Genomic DNA, 14074 nt, shown 5'->3' on the forward strand with positions numbered 1-14074 from the left:
GTATCCAGCATTTCCAGGAATGTGTCCCAGACATAAAAGTGGGTCTCTCTGTTTCCTGTCCTGCTTTATTTTACATTCTCAGATTCCACTCTGCGGTAGAACATTTCCTCATGTCACACAGCCAAGTATAGCGTGTGGGTGCCAACTTGTATTTCCATCTCATTGTGATACAGCATTTCATTCACAAATTAGAAGACTGCACGCGGCTTTACTTCAGAAGTCCAGTAGACACACTGAGTGACACCCAACCAGAGATTTCAGGACTTATATCCACTACTCTATCCCAAAAGCCATGCACATTTCTGCAGTGTAGAAATCTTGAGAACTTTTAGCCAGCTGTCGCCTAGCAAAAGAGATGGAGTTAGGAGTGGCCTTTGGTAAACACTTGCAGTGAAACGTTTATTTTGTGAAACAACCATAGTGATACCATAAACTCATATCCATTAATACTCGGAGGATCACAGGCTTCTCCAACAAGTAGCTTGTGAGCTACTAGTAGCTCTCCATATATCTGTTAGTAGCTCGCCTGTGTGCATCCCAGCCTACTAAATTAGGAGCTATTGGTTAGCAGAATTTTTGAATGTATGCCAAAATTGTGGATTCAAGACAAAAATGTGTGTATTTTCAGAACTCATAAGCTGATGTTTTGAGAAAAATGGCTACATTTCCAAAATATATTTTATGCTGATTTTTGAGAGATAAATCATGTGGGGAGAAATATTACTAATATTACTTTCGTGCCAAGGCCATTGCAGCTGTGGCTTTTTGTGTTACCTATGTAGAGGCATTTCAAATTGAAAAATGCAAAAAGAACAGTTGATGGACAGAATGCAGAACAATGTCATACATTCACCGCAGTACAGAGATCTGGACCTAAATCCATTGTTTTTTTGCTCACATGCCATTGCAGTTTGGAATCAGCCATATGCAAATCAGTCTTGACCCTGCGCCCAATAGGAACAGTTCAGCCCAAACTGCCAGGCCAGGTCCTCCATGGACTGGAAACAAGCATCCTAGGATTGGTTTTGGGCTTTCAGCCCTCATCAGCCAGGATAGCTTGACTCCAGTGGCATGGAGAGCACAGAACCCATGTCTGGGCATACCCGTCCCACTCGGGTGACAAATGCAAAAAGAACAGTTGTTGGACAGAATGCAGTCTAGTTTTGAAGTGTGGAGACCATTCAGATTTTTGAGCCCAGATGTAGGCACCAGTTGGTGTCGAAACATGAAATGAAATGAAATGAAAATGCGTTTTATATAGCGTAAAATAGTTGCCCGGAGGCGTCCAAGCGCTGAGATTGCGGGGTGTTCTAAGCAGCAGGGCGAGTGACATAAAAAAGGGGAGAAAACTTATTTATTGAATAAAAGAGTTTTAAGATGCTTCCTAAAGGAGGTCAGACCTGGATTGGACCTTAATTGAGGGGGTAGGCTGTTCCACAGCCTAGCAGCATTGAGGGTAAAAGACCGGCCTCCCGATCTAGCCCGGTTAACTTTGGGCACAATAGCAAGAAACGCGCTGGCAGAACGCAGCTGTCTGCTAGGGAGATAGGGGGTGATTAAGGGACGATTGATCAGTGGGCCAGTTGCCCAGAATGACTGATGGGCGATACAAAGGGATTTGAAAGTAATCCTGTCCCTAACAGGGAGCCAATGCAATTTTTTTTAAATCCAGGATTAGCAGAAGACCTACGGGGGATTTGAAGTAGGGTCCGGACTGCACAGTTTTGAATCACTTGCAGTTTCCGCAATGGGAAATTAGGGGCTCCAAGATAAAGTGCGTTTCCGAAGTCCAACCTAGAGTGGATCAATCCCTGTACAACAATTTGTTTGGCCTGGAATGGTAACAGGGGGAGGATCTTCCTCAGCATTCTGATAATGCCAAAACAGGTAGCAGACAGCTTAACAGCCTGGTGGTCTAGCGTTAGGGACCTGTCCAGCCAGATGCCCAAGCTCTTAATGGCATCCTTTGGGACTGGGGGGGGGACCCAGGCAGGCCGGCCAGATGGAGCCCAGTGAAGAAGGGGTCGAGCGTCCCAGCATCATAACCTCTGTCTTGTCCCCATTGAGTTTGAGACAAGACAGGGTCATCCAGCTGTTCACTTCGCTCAGGCAACCAGCCAGATCTACCGTGGCTGCAGGGCCCTCAGCCCGCGTCAGGGAAAACACCAGCTGGGTATCGTCCGCGTAGGTAACGATCTTAATACCATATGGGCGGACGATACACGCCAGCGGCTTCATATAGACGTTAAACAACGTCGGGCTGAGCGAGGAGGCCTGCGGGACTCCACAGCCCAGCGGTCTGCTAGTGGAAATGGTATTTCCCTCAAAGACCTGGAAGGTTCTATCGGTCAGGAATGACCTGAGCCATTTCAACGCTCCCCCTTGAATCCCGATATCATGGAGACGCTGCAATAGGATTTCATGATTCACAGTGTCAAAAGCGGCACTCAGATCGAGGAGGATGACCTCCACCGATCCTCCCCGATCCAGGATGCCTCTAGTTTCCTCCAGGACTGACAACAAAGCTGATTCCGTCCCATTTTTGGGACGGAAACCGGTTTGTGATGGGTCAAGCAGTTGATTATTTTCTAGAAAATTAGTTAAAAGGTTGTTGATATATTTTTCCAGTATCTTGCTGACCCAGGGGAGCAGGGAAATGGGACGATAGTTGTTGAAGTTGTTCATGTCCATATTGGGTTTCTTCACAAGAGCCCTCACTCTCGCCTCTTTCCATGCTGGTGGAACCGTATTGGTGGAAATTGAGGCATTAAGTACCTCCACTATGACAGGAGGAATAATATGGCTCACTGCCTTTAAGGAACTCGGGGGAGCGGGGTCACTAGGAGAGCCTGATTTAACCTGCGCCATTAAAGTGGCCAGAAGGTCTGAGTATAGCAGAGGGAACTCAACCAGCACAGGTGCCAAATTGTCTGGTATATCCTGCTTGGGATGCTCCAGGATGTCAGCAGAAGCATTTGGGAGAATGGTTGAAAAGGATGAGTAGATAAGATCCACTTTGTTATAAAAGAAGTCAGCTAACTCATTGCATCGGACTTGTAGGTCATCACTATTTACCGGGGGCTGGGGAATTTTAGTGAGGCTTTTTACAATCCGATAGATCTCCTTAGAATTGGAGCTGGCTTCGGAGATTTTTTGTGTATAGTACTGAGTTTGTACTTTCTTTATTTCTGTCTTGTAGTCCCTAATGGATTTCCTATACAAGATTTTGTCTGGGTCAGTGTATCCCAGACGCCATTTCCTCTCTAGCCTTTTGCATTTGCGTTTAACATGCTGATCTGAAAGGGGAGCAAGATAATGCTTTATCTATTAGAGAAGTAGGAACAGATCCCGACAAGGCGGACTGCCTCATTTCTAATCTCTAATCTCAAGAGTGAGGTATGATGGATTGTGTTAATGGTGGCTGACAGAGACTGATGTATAAGGGGCCCACTCCATTTATGTTGACAGTGATCTTCAAAACACCGCAGATGGACGTCAAAGTGGATTCTGTGCCTCTAACAAGGCCAAAGCCAGTTTGGTGGCGAGAGAATAGTGTGTTCTCTTTTATGAAGTTCAAGATCTAAATGAATGCTTTTATTTGTATCAGCATCCTTAGGAATGTGCTGTGGGAAGCTGCTTGGATCTACAGGGTCCTTTTTTTGGCGATCTGACGAATTGATGGGGTAAATGCAAGATGTTAGGCAACTGTTGACATTAGTTCTTCATAGGATTTCAGGATCTGTAGCAAGCAGAATGTCTTTGAAGCCTGGAGCAGCACAGGATCCAAGATGCCTGAGCCAGCAGCTATCCTATTAACAAAGAGATTGACCTTCATGCATGCCATGTGATAGAGTATTGTTGTCACCGATATCAAACACCAATCTGCTCCGGTGCAGGTTTGTGGGTGCAGTTAGTCCAATGAGGTTCACTGAACTTACGCTTAGAGCACACAGGGTGAGAATCACTATCACTGCTCAGTTCAGCCTGGCCTTTTGCGTTGTGAATACCTTTGTTTCCCCTCACACATAGTCCTGTCAAGCACAGCAACTGTGGGTGAGCAATTTTGTCACTAATTCTGGTCAAAATACGTTTTACTGGTTCACGAAATCCAGCTGGAGGACTCATTCAAGGAGATTTCAGTGCATTTCACAGGTGTTGGGTATATTCATTTATAGTGTGGCTGGCTCCTTCCTGCCAAACATTAAAGGAGTTTTGACATAAAAAGCATGAAAAGGGTCTTCACCCGAAACCTGCTGAAGGGTCCTTGTTTCAAAATCAGAAAAAGTAGTCTTTACTCAAAGGCTAAGCTAAGATTTTAGCTTTTCTAGATGCTCTTGGAGCACTTAATCTATGGACCTTAAAAAAACTGATGAGGAAATCAAAATCAAAGATAGTTGGTGTGCATTTCCTAAAATGTATACAGCTGTTTACAGTCTTTTGGAAGTAAGACAAGGACCTGCTCAATCTTAACTTGCAAACCATATCTTGAATAAATGTGGCTGCTGAAAAACACCTTACCCGTGTGAATTGATTTTGTTGCACGTGTCTACTGTATATACATTACTAGCCTTTCAATCTCTTCTTTTTTTTGTTGCAACATTTATTATTTTTATTCTTTAAAAGTGCCATAGTGATACTAAATAGATAAATAAAGGGATACAAGCATTGCCGTGCAGAAGGTCTAAAACAGTAGAAACAGTCAATGCCAATCATTTATAGAACTACAACATCTGGCTCCTAGGAAGAGTAAAACAACCAAACCATTATATCTGTAAGGGATCATAACATCCCTAAAATCCCACAAAGAGAGTTATCGTCAGGATCGCGTTCTCCCAATCTCTTCTAGAAAACATCTGGAACTCTTCTTAGTAGATTTGGGTGAGTATTTGCACACCATTACATTTGCCAACACTAAGAGTGTGAAATAACTATGTAAATTGGTGTTTGTGTACCGATTTCTACAGAATTTCCAATCATTTCTAGCACTGTTTCCTGGATAAATTCCACATGCTTTTCACTGGTGACAGGTGTCATGGAGTGTCTCAGATGTGCAGATTTTTCGGCACAATTTGGAATTTCGATTTGCACACAAACGTTTACTTGGGTCCCTATCGTCATTTTCAGGAAAATCATGAGGGCTTAAATTTAGTATTGTACATCAGATTCACCTTCTAAATGGCAGGTAATGCAGGCGTATCTGTGCAGGTTTTATGTGTTGCCCAGATTCACAGATAAAGATGGTGTTAGGGATGGATCTTAGCTAAAATTAAGTTTACTTCATTGAAGTTTTTAATGGGGCTTCCATGCACAAAAAGTGGAAACGCGGCTGCCTGGGCGGGGTCAAGATTCCACATCGCAAGCTCATCATGCCCATTCTTTTATCTAAGATTCGAGAAGTGATGCTAATGCCGGATATTGTAATTTACACACACCACACTCTCGTTGATCTTGAATCATTATTAAATTATAAACACAGTGATGTACTTTACAATTCATATTTAAATTAAAAAACAACCCTATCTTGACTCTGATTTAGAGGACTAAAAAAAGAGGAAATACTTGAGATTCGAACTACTCTATATTCCTTTGGTTCAGTTGGAAAAAAAATTGGAATCCTCATCAAAACAACGATGGAAAGTGTCGCGTATGAGTCAACAAACTCAATCGAGTATATAATTTATAACGTTCCTAAATTGTTAAACCTGTGGAAACGATATCTTCGAAAATATTTAACTAGCCAAATATTAGGCCTACTAAATAAGCAATTGAATTCTGGTTCACCAATCAAATTTCTTCTTTTAATAATGTATTAACAATATTTTTAGGTTTAGCGTACAGCATTTTAAGGATTTAATTAATCAATGTGTTACTTTCTATTGGCAGTTTACCCAGTGTTTATTGATCATGCTGCTACGACCAAAAATTAGCTTTATATTGTAAGTTAGTATTTTTTTTTTCTTATTGAATGTATATTTATTGTAGTCATGTTATGATTAACCGCATGCGTGCTGCGGCTTTTTTCGCGCTGTGCGGCTTTTTTTAAAAAGCCACGTTACATGACAAGCTCAGCTCGTCATGAGCGTGCGAGCGGCACAACTCATGACGAGCTCAGCTCGTCATGAGCGGGGAAGGGGTTAATACAGTAATAAACTTGAACGTCTCTCATTGAACCTTTCGTTCAGGTTTGCAGCCGATTCTAGAGTGTGTTCCGGTCTATCTGATTAGTATTTGTCCTTTCATGAGCAGAAGAAGGTCAACATTTTGTTCTTAAAATCACACTACCCATTAACCTTCATCCACTCAAATACACCCACTAGGCAGCTGTTGAGTATATCTGTTCATTTTGTCCCAGACCCTGCTAGTTGGGTGTTACCCATAGTAGCACAAACATTGCCTGTCTGATGAGCACGGCTGGCAAAAGCTTGATGAGATTAAAAAAAGTAGCATGGAGAAGGTTCCCATGGGTCAACCCACACTGTAAGGCATGAGGTATCAAGTGTGGTAATATAACTCACCAGCATCTTCTGCCGCCACCTTTGCCTGAGCGAGTTTAGCAAACAGCTGAAAGTAGAGAGGAAAAATAGCAATTAGTCTGAGAGAGCAGAAAGGAACTGAAACAACAACATGGCTTCATAACTTAACCAGAGACCCCCGCTCTACATTAGTGACATGGGGGTTGATAGCGCAGACCGTGGGACATGGTCCCCCAAACAGTTCTGTCTTGGCTCCGGTCAGGTATGCTCCTCCCTCTGGGGCATCCAAATTCAACAATTGTTGAACCATGGGATTGTGATTACAGATGCTCAAGTAGGCCGCAATGGAAACCTCCCAACCTCAAAGTTTTCATAGCTACTTTGAAGGGTTTGCGGGGGTGGGAGGAATACTATGGCTTCTTTGGTACAAAAGGGTAGCTCAAACCCTTCTAATTCTAAGAGTGTAGCTATTCTAAGGAGGTGCCAAATCACAGTGACTGTCGCCCATCCTATTGAGGCGGGATACAGTCCGTCGTTATCCCTCCCCTTGTCAACAACAGTGAGAAAAGTTCCTGCACCCCATGGCATTTATTTTTGGTGGGCAGAAATCAAATGCTTGCTTTGTGAGTTTATTTTCTCAACATAAAAAAGGTTTCCAGAGCAGGCACTTTAACCATGGTGCCCACTTGGCAAAGCATCAGTTCTCTGCAGGTAGCCACCGCCACAGCCATACACTCTTGAAAACATAGAGATCACCGCCAGGCAGGCTTGGACTGAGAAGTCCCTACCTCCCATATGGGGCAACAGATATGTAGAACATTCGAAAATGGCAGGTTTGAGGAAAGCTGTGGTATTATTGATAAGCCATACATATGTTTGTTAACATGGCATATGGGTCTAGTCATATAGTAGGATTTCTTTACAATGGACAGCAATCTTAAAGTGCACTCTCTTGTAAATGGAAGCTGATTGATGACATACAACAATACGGTGCAAGAGACCTGGGATACCCTTGATAAGGTCCTCCCAGGAAAGGTTCAATCATTTAAACTCAGTTCAGCTTATCAGTATTGTATTTTAGTTAAAGCATATTTGTAAACCAATTATTTACAATATATACTCAAAAACAAATTAATTCCGATAGGTTAAATATATATATTACAATTATTAAGTTTACATGATAAAACAGTATAAAATAAAAAAAGATTATCTTCACAGGCCTAAAAACAAGAAGCTACATAAATCTGGGTAATCCCATTGAGGGATGCAGCAACTCCTCAAATAGCTAAGCCCTAATTAGAACATTGGAATGTTCGGTGCTCCATTGAAAACAATGGAGTGCTCCGGGCTTATAATGGCTGGTATGAGCCTGGAGCTCCAACATTCCAATGTTTCTTTGTTCACAGCTCTGGCTGTGAACAAAGGCTTCAAGGAGCCTGAGGGGATTCCAATCCCCTAACGCTCCCATAAGGCTTTGTTTTTTTATTGTTAGAACATTCTGCCCTTTTGTGGCAGAATGTTCTAATAGCCTTATAGCCCTTCGTAGCAGGGCTATACCGACTATTAAAGTCCCTCTCCTTGTTAAAGGCGCTGGAGAGGGCTTTTAATAGCCGGTATAGCCCTCTACGGCGGGCTATAAGGCTATATAACGATAGGCGAGATATCACCCAGCGCTATACGTCAGGGTGGAATTTCACAAACCACAAGTCTAACCCAGAATTATTTGGTCAGCAAACTCGTCCATAGGCTGAAGCCAGCCCTGATCCCATCCCCCCTCACACCCTGCACTCCATCCCACACCCCTCCTGCTGACACTTTCCACCTGCTGAGGTTGAAATTATTATCAATTTTCTTCCCAGAGTCAGGAAAAACTGGCTAGAAAAGGACCTGGTAGCTCCGGGTTCGTGTAGTTATTCTACAACCCAGAGAAAAAATTCAAAGTCGCTGGATTTTGATGGGAGCATACTGTGATTAAAAACTGAAGCGGTTCCTTTACAGCCTGTTGATCTACCAAGCACAGTTTGGTCGAAATTAGCTATGGACTTCATTGGTCCTTTTGGCACACTCCCAAGAAAATTGAAGTTTGCCATTGTTGTGGTTGATTATTACAGTAAATGGTGGGAGGTAAAATTTGTAGAGGAACCTAATACCCTCAGTGTCATTAAGTTTTTGAAAAACGTATTTTTAAGAGAAGGATTCCCTAAAGAGATTGTTTCGGACAATGGTGTCCAGTTTGTCTCTAAAGAGATGAGAGGTTTTCTTGACAATAATGCGATCAAACATAGGTGTGTGGCCTTGTATCATCCTCAGGCCAATGGTCTAGTAGAAAAAATGAACCGCACTTTAGTTGAATGTATTCAATGGGGAATCCAAAACAAGTTTGATATTTGCAAGGCTGTTGAAGAAATGTTGTGGTCTCATAGATGCTGTCCAAATGTGGTTTCTGGTATCTCACCATTCGAGGTCTTACGAGGACGGCCTCCTGCCTCAAGACTTTGTCCAGCTTGGTTGAGAGAATTTCAGAACAAAAATGATCATATGCTAAATATGGACAAAGTTGTGAGACCCAAAGTGGAAGAATATCAAAATAAAATGAAAAGTCATTATGATACTATCCACAGTGTAAAACCTGTGGAGGACAAGTTTAAGGTAGGTGATTGGGTCTGCATTAAGGATCCTAATCATGTTCCTAAGGGTTTATCGAAATTCAAACCTCCGGTCAGGATTGAGGTGGTGACAAAGAATTCTGTGAGAACTAGTAGAAATGAATGGTGGAATAAGGGAAGAGTAGTCAAGGTACATATGCATGATGTTCTTTCTCAGGGTTATGATGTTTCTTTACATGATTCCAGTGCTTTATCTAAGACATCTTTCGGAACTGTTCCCCCTTCAGTTTCTTCTCCTGATATCCATGTTGCTGTTCCAAGGTCTAACTCCTATCCATTATCTGTACGTAGGACCGGTAGGAGAAATATAGTCAGACCCTTGAGGTGTCGTGATTAATGTCTCCTTTTAACTATATGTTCTTAACAACAATTTCTTTACTTTTGTTTTAGGTTTTTCATGTTATGTAATATTTCATTGTTGTTGTGTTATTTATCCACATAATTGTTTTGTTTAAATTATTCACTTTTGTGTAAAGAATGGAGATGTTGTGGTGATCTGGCTGCATTACATCATCATCTATGTCATGAGAATCTGGAATGTATTATGCTTTGCCTGTCTGAGGAATTCTATGTGAGACAGTTACCTGGGATCTGCTGCAGTTGTGACCAATAAACATACCAATTGAAGTATCTATCTTTGGTGACTATTACTTCATTACACATACCCACCAGAATCAGAGATTCTGGGCACCCCCAGTATCCCAGCAACAAAAACGGGCACACTTGTAATCAAGGCCTTAGCTGACAGAGCTAACATGGGATACACATGCGGTCGCCCCCTCTGGTATTGGGTGTGATCTGTTCAATGGCGTTATCAAACAATTCCTCACTTGTAGTTCCCAATATGGCATATGCATCCTGGAATGCCATTACTCGTTGCAATATACTGGCAGCACCATTTTTCCTGCCAGGAAGAGAATTACAGAACACCTCAGGGCTATTGACCACAACAAATCTAAATATCCTGTTTCCAGGCATTTCCGCAAAAAACACTTCAGTGACTGTAACAACATCACTTTTTATGTCATTGAACAGATCCCCCCAATCCCAGAGGAGTGACCACAACCTCAGAATGAGGAAAAGAGAGTCCCAACTTATCATCGAGCTCGATACCATGTGCCCAGGGGAACTCAATCAGGATGAGGAACTTAGTGTACACCTGTACAATGATTAACCATTGATATTGATTTCTCTGATTTTTGTGCTTTTGCCCAATCGCCTTGCGCAATGTGCTCTTCTGACAATGTATTTATTACTGTGATGTACCTACATCTTTTTAATCTGTCCATGCTATGGTTTTTCACAGGAGGAAAGGAAATTGTATAGATGCTGCTCAGTAGCCATCTATATACCATGTGACTTGGCAATTGCATTGTTTTTGTCCCTGTACGGTGCCACAATGCTAAGCATGTGCTGTTGGCTTCTGCCACAATGCTAGTTACTGACACCCTTTTCAATTTAACCCATTGTGAACTTCAGTTTTGGCAATAATGCATTTTATGACGTGTCAGTCTACTTGGGTATCATGGCTTATGTATGTATTTCACTTTCACTAGTATGGTACCACGATGTTATATGTTTTATATATGCGATGCAGGCCACCCCTGCCACAGCACACTAGGCCCTACTGCTTTGAATACCACCTGGCTGTGACATTTATTGTCACACTAGTCCAGCGTGTTCCATGTCCACTCGAACTGTGCCATTGGTGTGTTTCATGATATGCAGCCCACTCGGGCAACCTGACCTATCTATGGAATACATTTCCACAGGCCCACATGGGCGCCCTTTCACACCATCCAACCTACCTGATGTTCTACAACATCACTATCAGTGCGCACACAGCTGGGTGATCCTCCTGGCCCTCTTTCTATGGTCTAACTGTCAGCACACTTTGGGTGGGATCCACATGGGTTCCCTATGTGTGACTCCGCGCTCTGCACCCCATGGACAATGTTGCCGGTTAATGACACATTGCATGGTCCTCTTCACCTTCGATGGCATACTATACTCATTTTGACCGCATCTGCTTGTAGGCATTTTTCCCATTAGATGGCCAATTTGGGACAGCCTCATGGGTGTCATGGTTTTTCACTAAATCTGAAAGGGACTCACTCTCCCAGGCACCACTGCGCAGACACAAACCAAACATTCCGTCTTCGAATGCGTTCAGTTTTGTTCTCCGATAACTGTGGGAGGCTACATCACTTTTTACTCATCCCGATTTTCTAGTACAGCTGAGTCTGCATTTCTTGACGGCAACTCAACTTACGGTACGCTACCTGGGTAACACTGTTGATATTCGACATGCTCACCGGGTGTCGGACTACATATACCACTATTCTTAATCCCACAGCAGGCTCTTCGTGGCTCCCGCTCTGGGATGATTTTTCCACAGGCCGTGCCACACGCACATTCACAGGCACTTCCTATGTATGTTTTGACGATGCTTTCCTTTATGTATGACCACAGCCTTGATATGGATTTATGTTAATTTCTTAATGACTGGCTGCTAATCCTTCATGATGACATCCACGATTGCACTTGTGTGGTTGCGCACTTGGGAGTCCTTTGTTTATGTTTATGTCTGACTATTCATGCACCGGTTTACAACTTCAATCTATACATGTGAGCAAGGCCACGCTTTTGGATGAAACACGTCTTGTTGAATTAAAAGTTGTCCCATTTATCCTGATTAATTTAGGTGTCAGTATTATGCAAACATGTGCCAAATGAGTTATTATCCACTTAATCTTTCCTCATTATTCACTAAATAACACTGGAAAACAGTAAGACTATGACTAGCCTTAACGAGCTACATACAACCAAAGTCCCTATGTTCTATATTTCATTTATGTGCATTCTCTTATTTTAATTTAGAACAGGTTGAAAATTTGCAGTTTTGCATATCTCTTCCCCTTTACTAACTTCAAGCACTCTACCATCTAACTCTAAGTCCTCTAGTCAGAAACTAGAGACTTCAACTAGCAACTGTATTCTTTCTGGCTGGATGATAGATTACGCAGTTTCTTCGAGTGACTTAATCTGTTCATCCAATTTAGTTGTTTGCCAGCCCACAGCATGACTATGGAGACCGTCGTGCTCATTAGAAACACCATAACTGGAAGTGTTACGACATATTTGGTATTCGTATAATCTTGTAATGCTGCGTTTCTACAAATTGGAGCTCGCTGAAGGTCAGTTGCTTCGGATGACATAATTGATATCTGATTTTTTACGGTATGAGACCTCAATAATTGTGGGTTCATTACATCAACCTCTTTAAGTTTATACGTCTCCTTTTCCAGCATATCTTTATTACTGGACCTATCCCGAACCCTGTCAGTACTAGTTGATATTACAGACAAATGCCAGAAATGACTGAGATTATTAATCTAATGAGATTAAGGCCCTGACTGCGATTTTGGCGGATGGGATACTTGGTCAGAAATGTGCGGATATCACACAAACCCATTTCAAGCTCCATTGGATATAATGGAATTGTAATATGACGGACGAGATATCCGTCACATTTAGTTTGTGATGGAGTCTCCTATTTGCCAAGATCATAATCAGGTCCTACATTTTTAAGACTCTGACTTGGAACAGGTGATCTCAGTGCCTTCACCTGTGGCCCTCTGCAATGTATTTGCTCACATGCCACTGGATCACACACCTTATCTGCATTTTGACATGTGGTTCTGCTACCTGTGTCCTTTGCAGCAGCAAATATTGGGCAACTGAGACCTGAAGTCCGAGCTGCTCACCTCCGTTTAAGGTGAGTCGCAGCAGCTCTGCGGGGTCTCATCTGATGCAGCATCGTTCTTAATTATACTGCGTTCAATGTTGACCTGGACAGGATCTCCTGCCCTGCGCTCTTCTCCGGCCAGAAGGTTAGAGACAAGCTCACAGCTCGAGTTGCGCACAGCCACACTGACAATGGCAAAGAGACGCGCCAGCCAACAAATTTATGAACAAACCATAGCACCTTGGTTTTCTACTTCACATGGGTGCATAGTTCTGACTTTTAGGTATTCACGAACATTTCACAGAGGACTCTCAGAACCTTCCCACTGTTGCTTGTTGCCAGGGGTATTCCAAGAAAACCTCGGTGAATTCCACCTTGCATTAATGTGAAGGACCTTCAGCTTGCCCACTCGCGGGCTCACCAAGATGCCAGGACTGCTTTACGTGCCAAAGGGTTTACAAAGTTCAAGGCAATGGAGGGTGTGCGTGAGGCGTATAAACCTATTAATACAGGTCACAGTTTAGAACTGGAAATGCACGTTCTGTGTTTGTAATGAATACATGTCTGTAGGTTAGCATCATCACGGCTGATGAGCCCTGCCCTTGTGCCAGTCCAGTGAAGAATCACATTCATTGTCTGCAGACGCAGGGTGTGGCACTACTACGTGACGCGCCCTGTCACGCTGACGTGTGTGACCTCAGACGCCCGGTCACAACTTGACATTGAATGGAGCAGGGTAAGGATACGTTTGGATCTATAAAGCAAATTGAGGAGGGAATAAACTGAATCCTTCCCCTGTTTCATTCGTTATCCTTTTGTGTGGTTCCTTGTTACTTCTTACAGCAAAGTGGTGTACGAGTGTGTGCAGTTTCCTTCCTCTACCAGTTTGCTCCCAATCCTGATATTCGGAGTATTATAGCAGGTACAGTTTGGCTAAAAAAAGAGCTTGGTAAAAGAGAAAATCTACAGTAAGGATACTATAATTCCAGAGGTTAGCCCATCCTTATTCTGACATCTGAAACTCGAAACTGGGCAGTAATTTGCTCAATGTCACTGCAAGGTGCAATATCAGATTTACACCAGGCCTAGGTGATATTTAAAATATGTCGACGTCATTTGCGTAATTTCACACTATGCTTGTTCGAAATTCCTATAATTACGCCACTCTGTACGGTAACAACACGAGT

At 42.8% G+C, this 14074-nt stretch overlaps 1 protein-coding gene across 1 annotated transcript in view; it reads right to left on the bottom strand.

Moving 5' to 3' along the window:
- PSTPIP2 (proline-serine-threonine phosphatase interacting protein 2) overlaps positions 1-14074 on the bottom strand; it is a 275577-nt gene that overhangs the window by 44237 nt on the left and 217266 nt on the right. The window contains exon 8 of the mRNA XM_078674746.1: positions 6516-6561. Within this exon, the coding sequence (XP_078530872.1) occupies positions 6516-6561 (46 nt within the window). The remainder of the gene's footprint in view (positions 1-6515; positions 6562-14074) is intronic.

The sequence above is a fragment of the Lissotriton helveticus genome, chromosome 2_1 (genome assembly GCF_964261635.1).
Source record: "Lissotriton helveticus chromosome 2_1, aLisHel1.1, whole genome shotgun sequence".
NCBI classification, from domain to species: domain Eukaryota; kingdom Metazoa; phylum Chordata; class Amphibia; order Caudata; family Salamandridae; genus Lissotriton; species Lissotriton helveticus.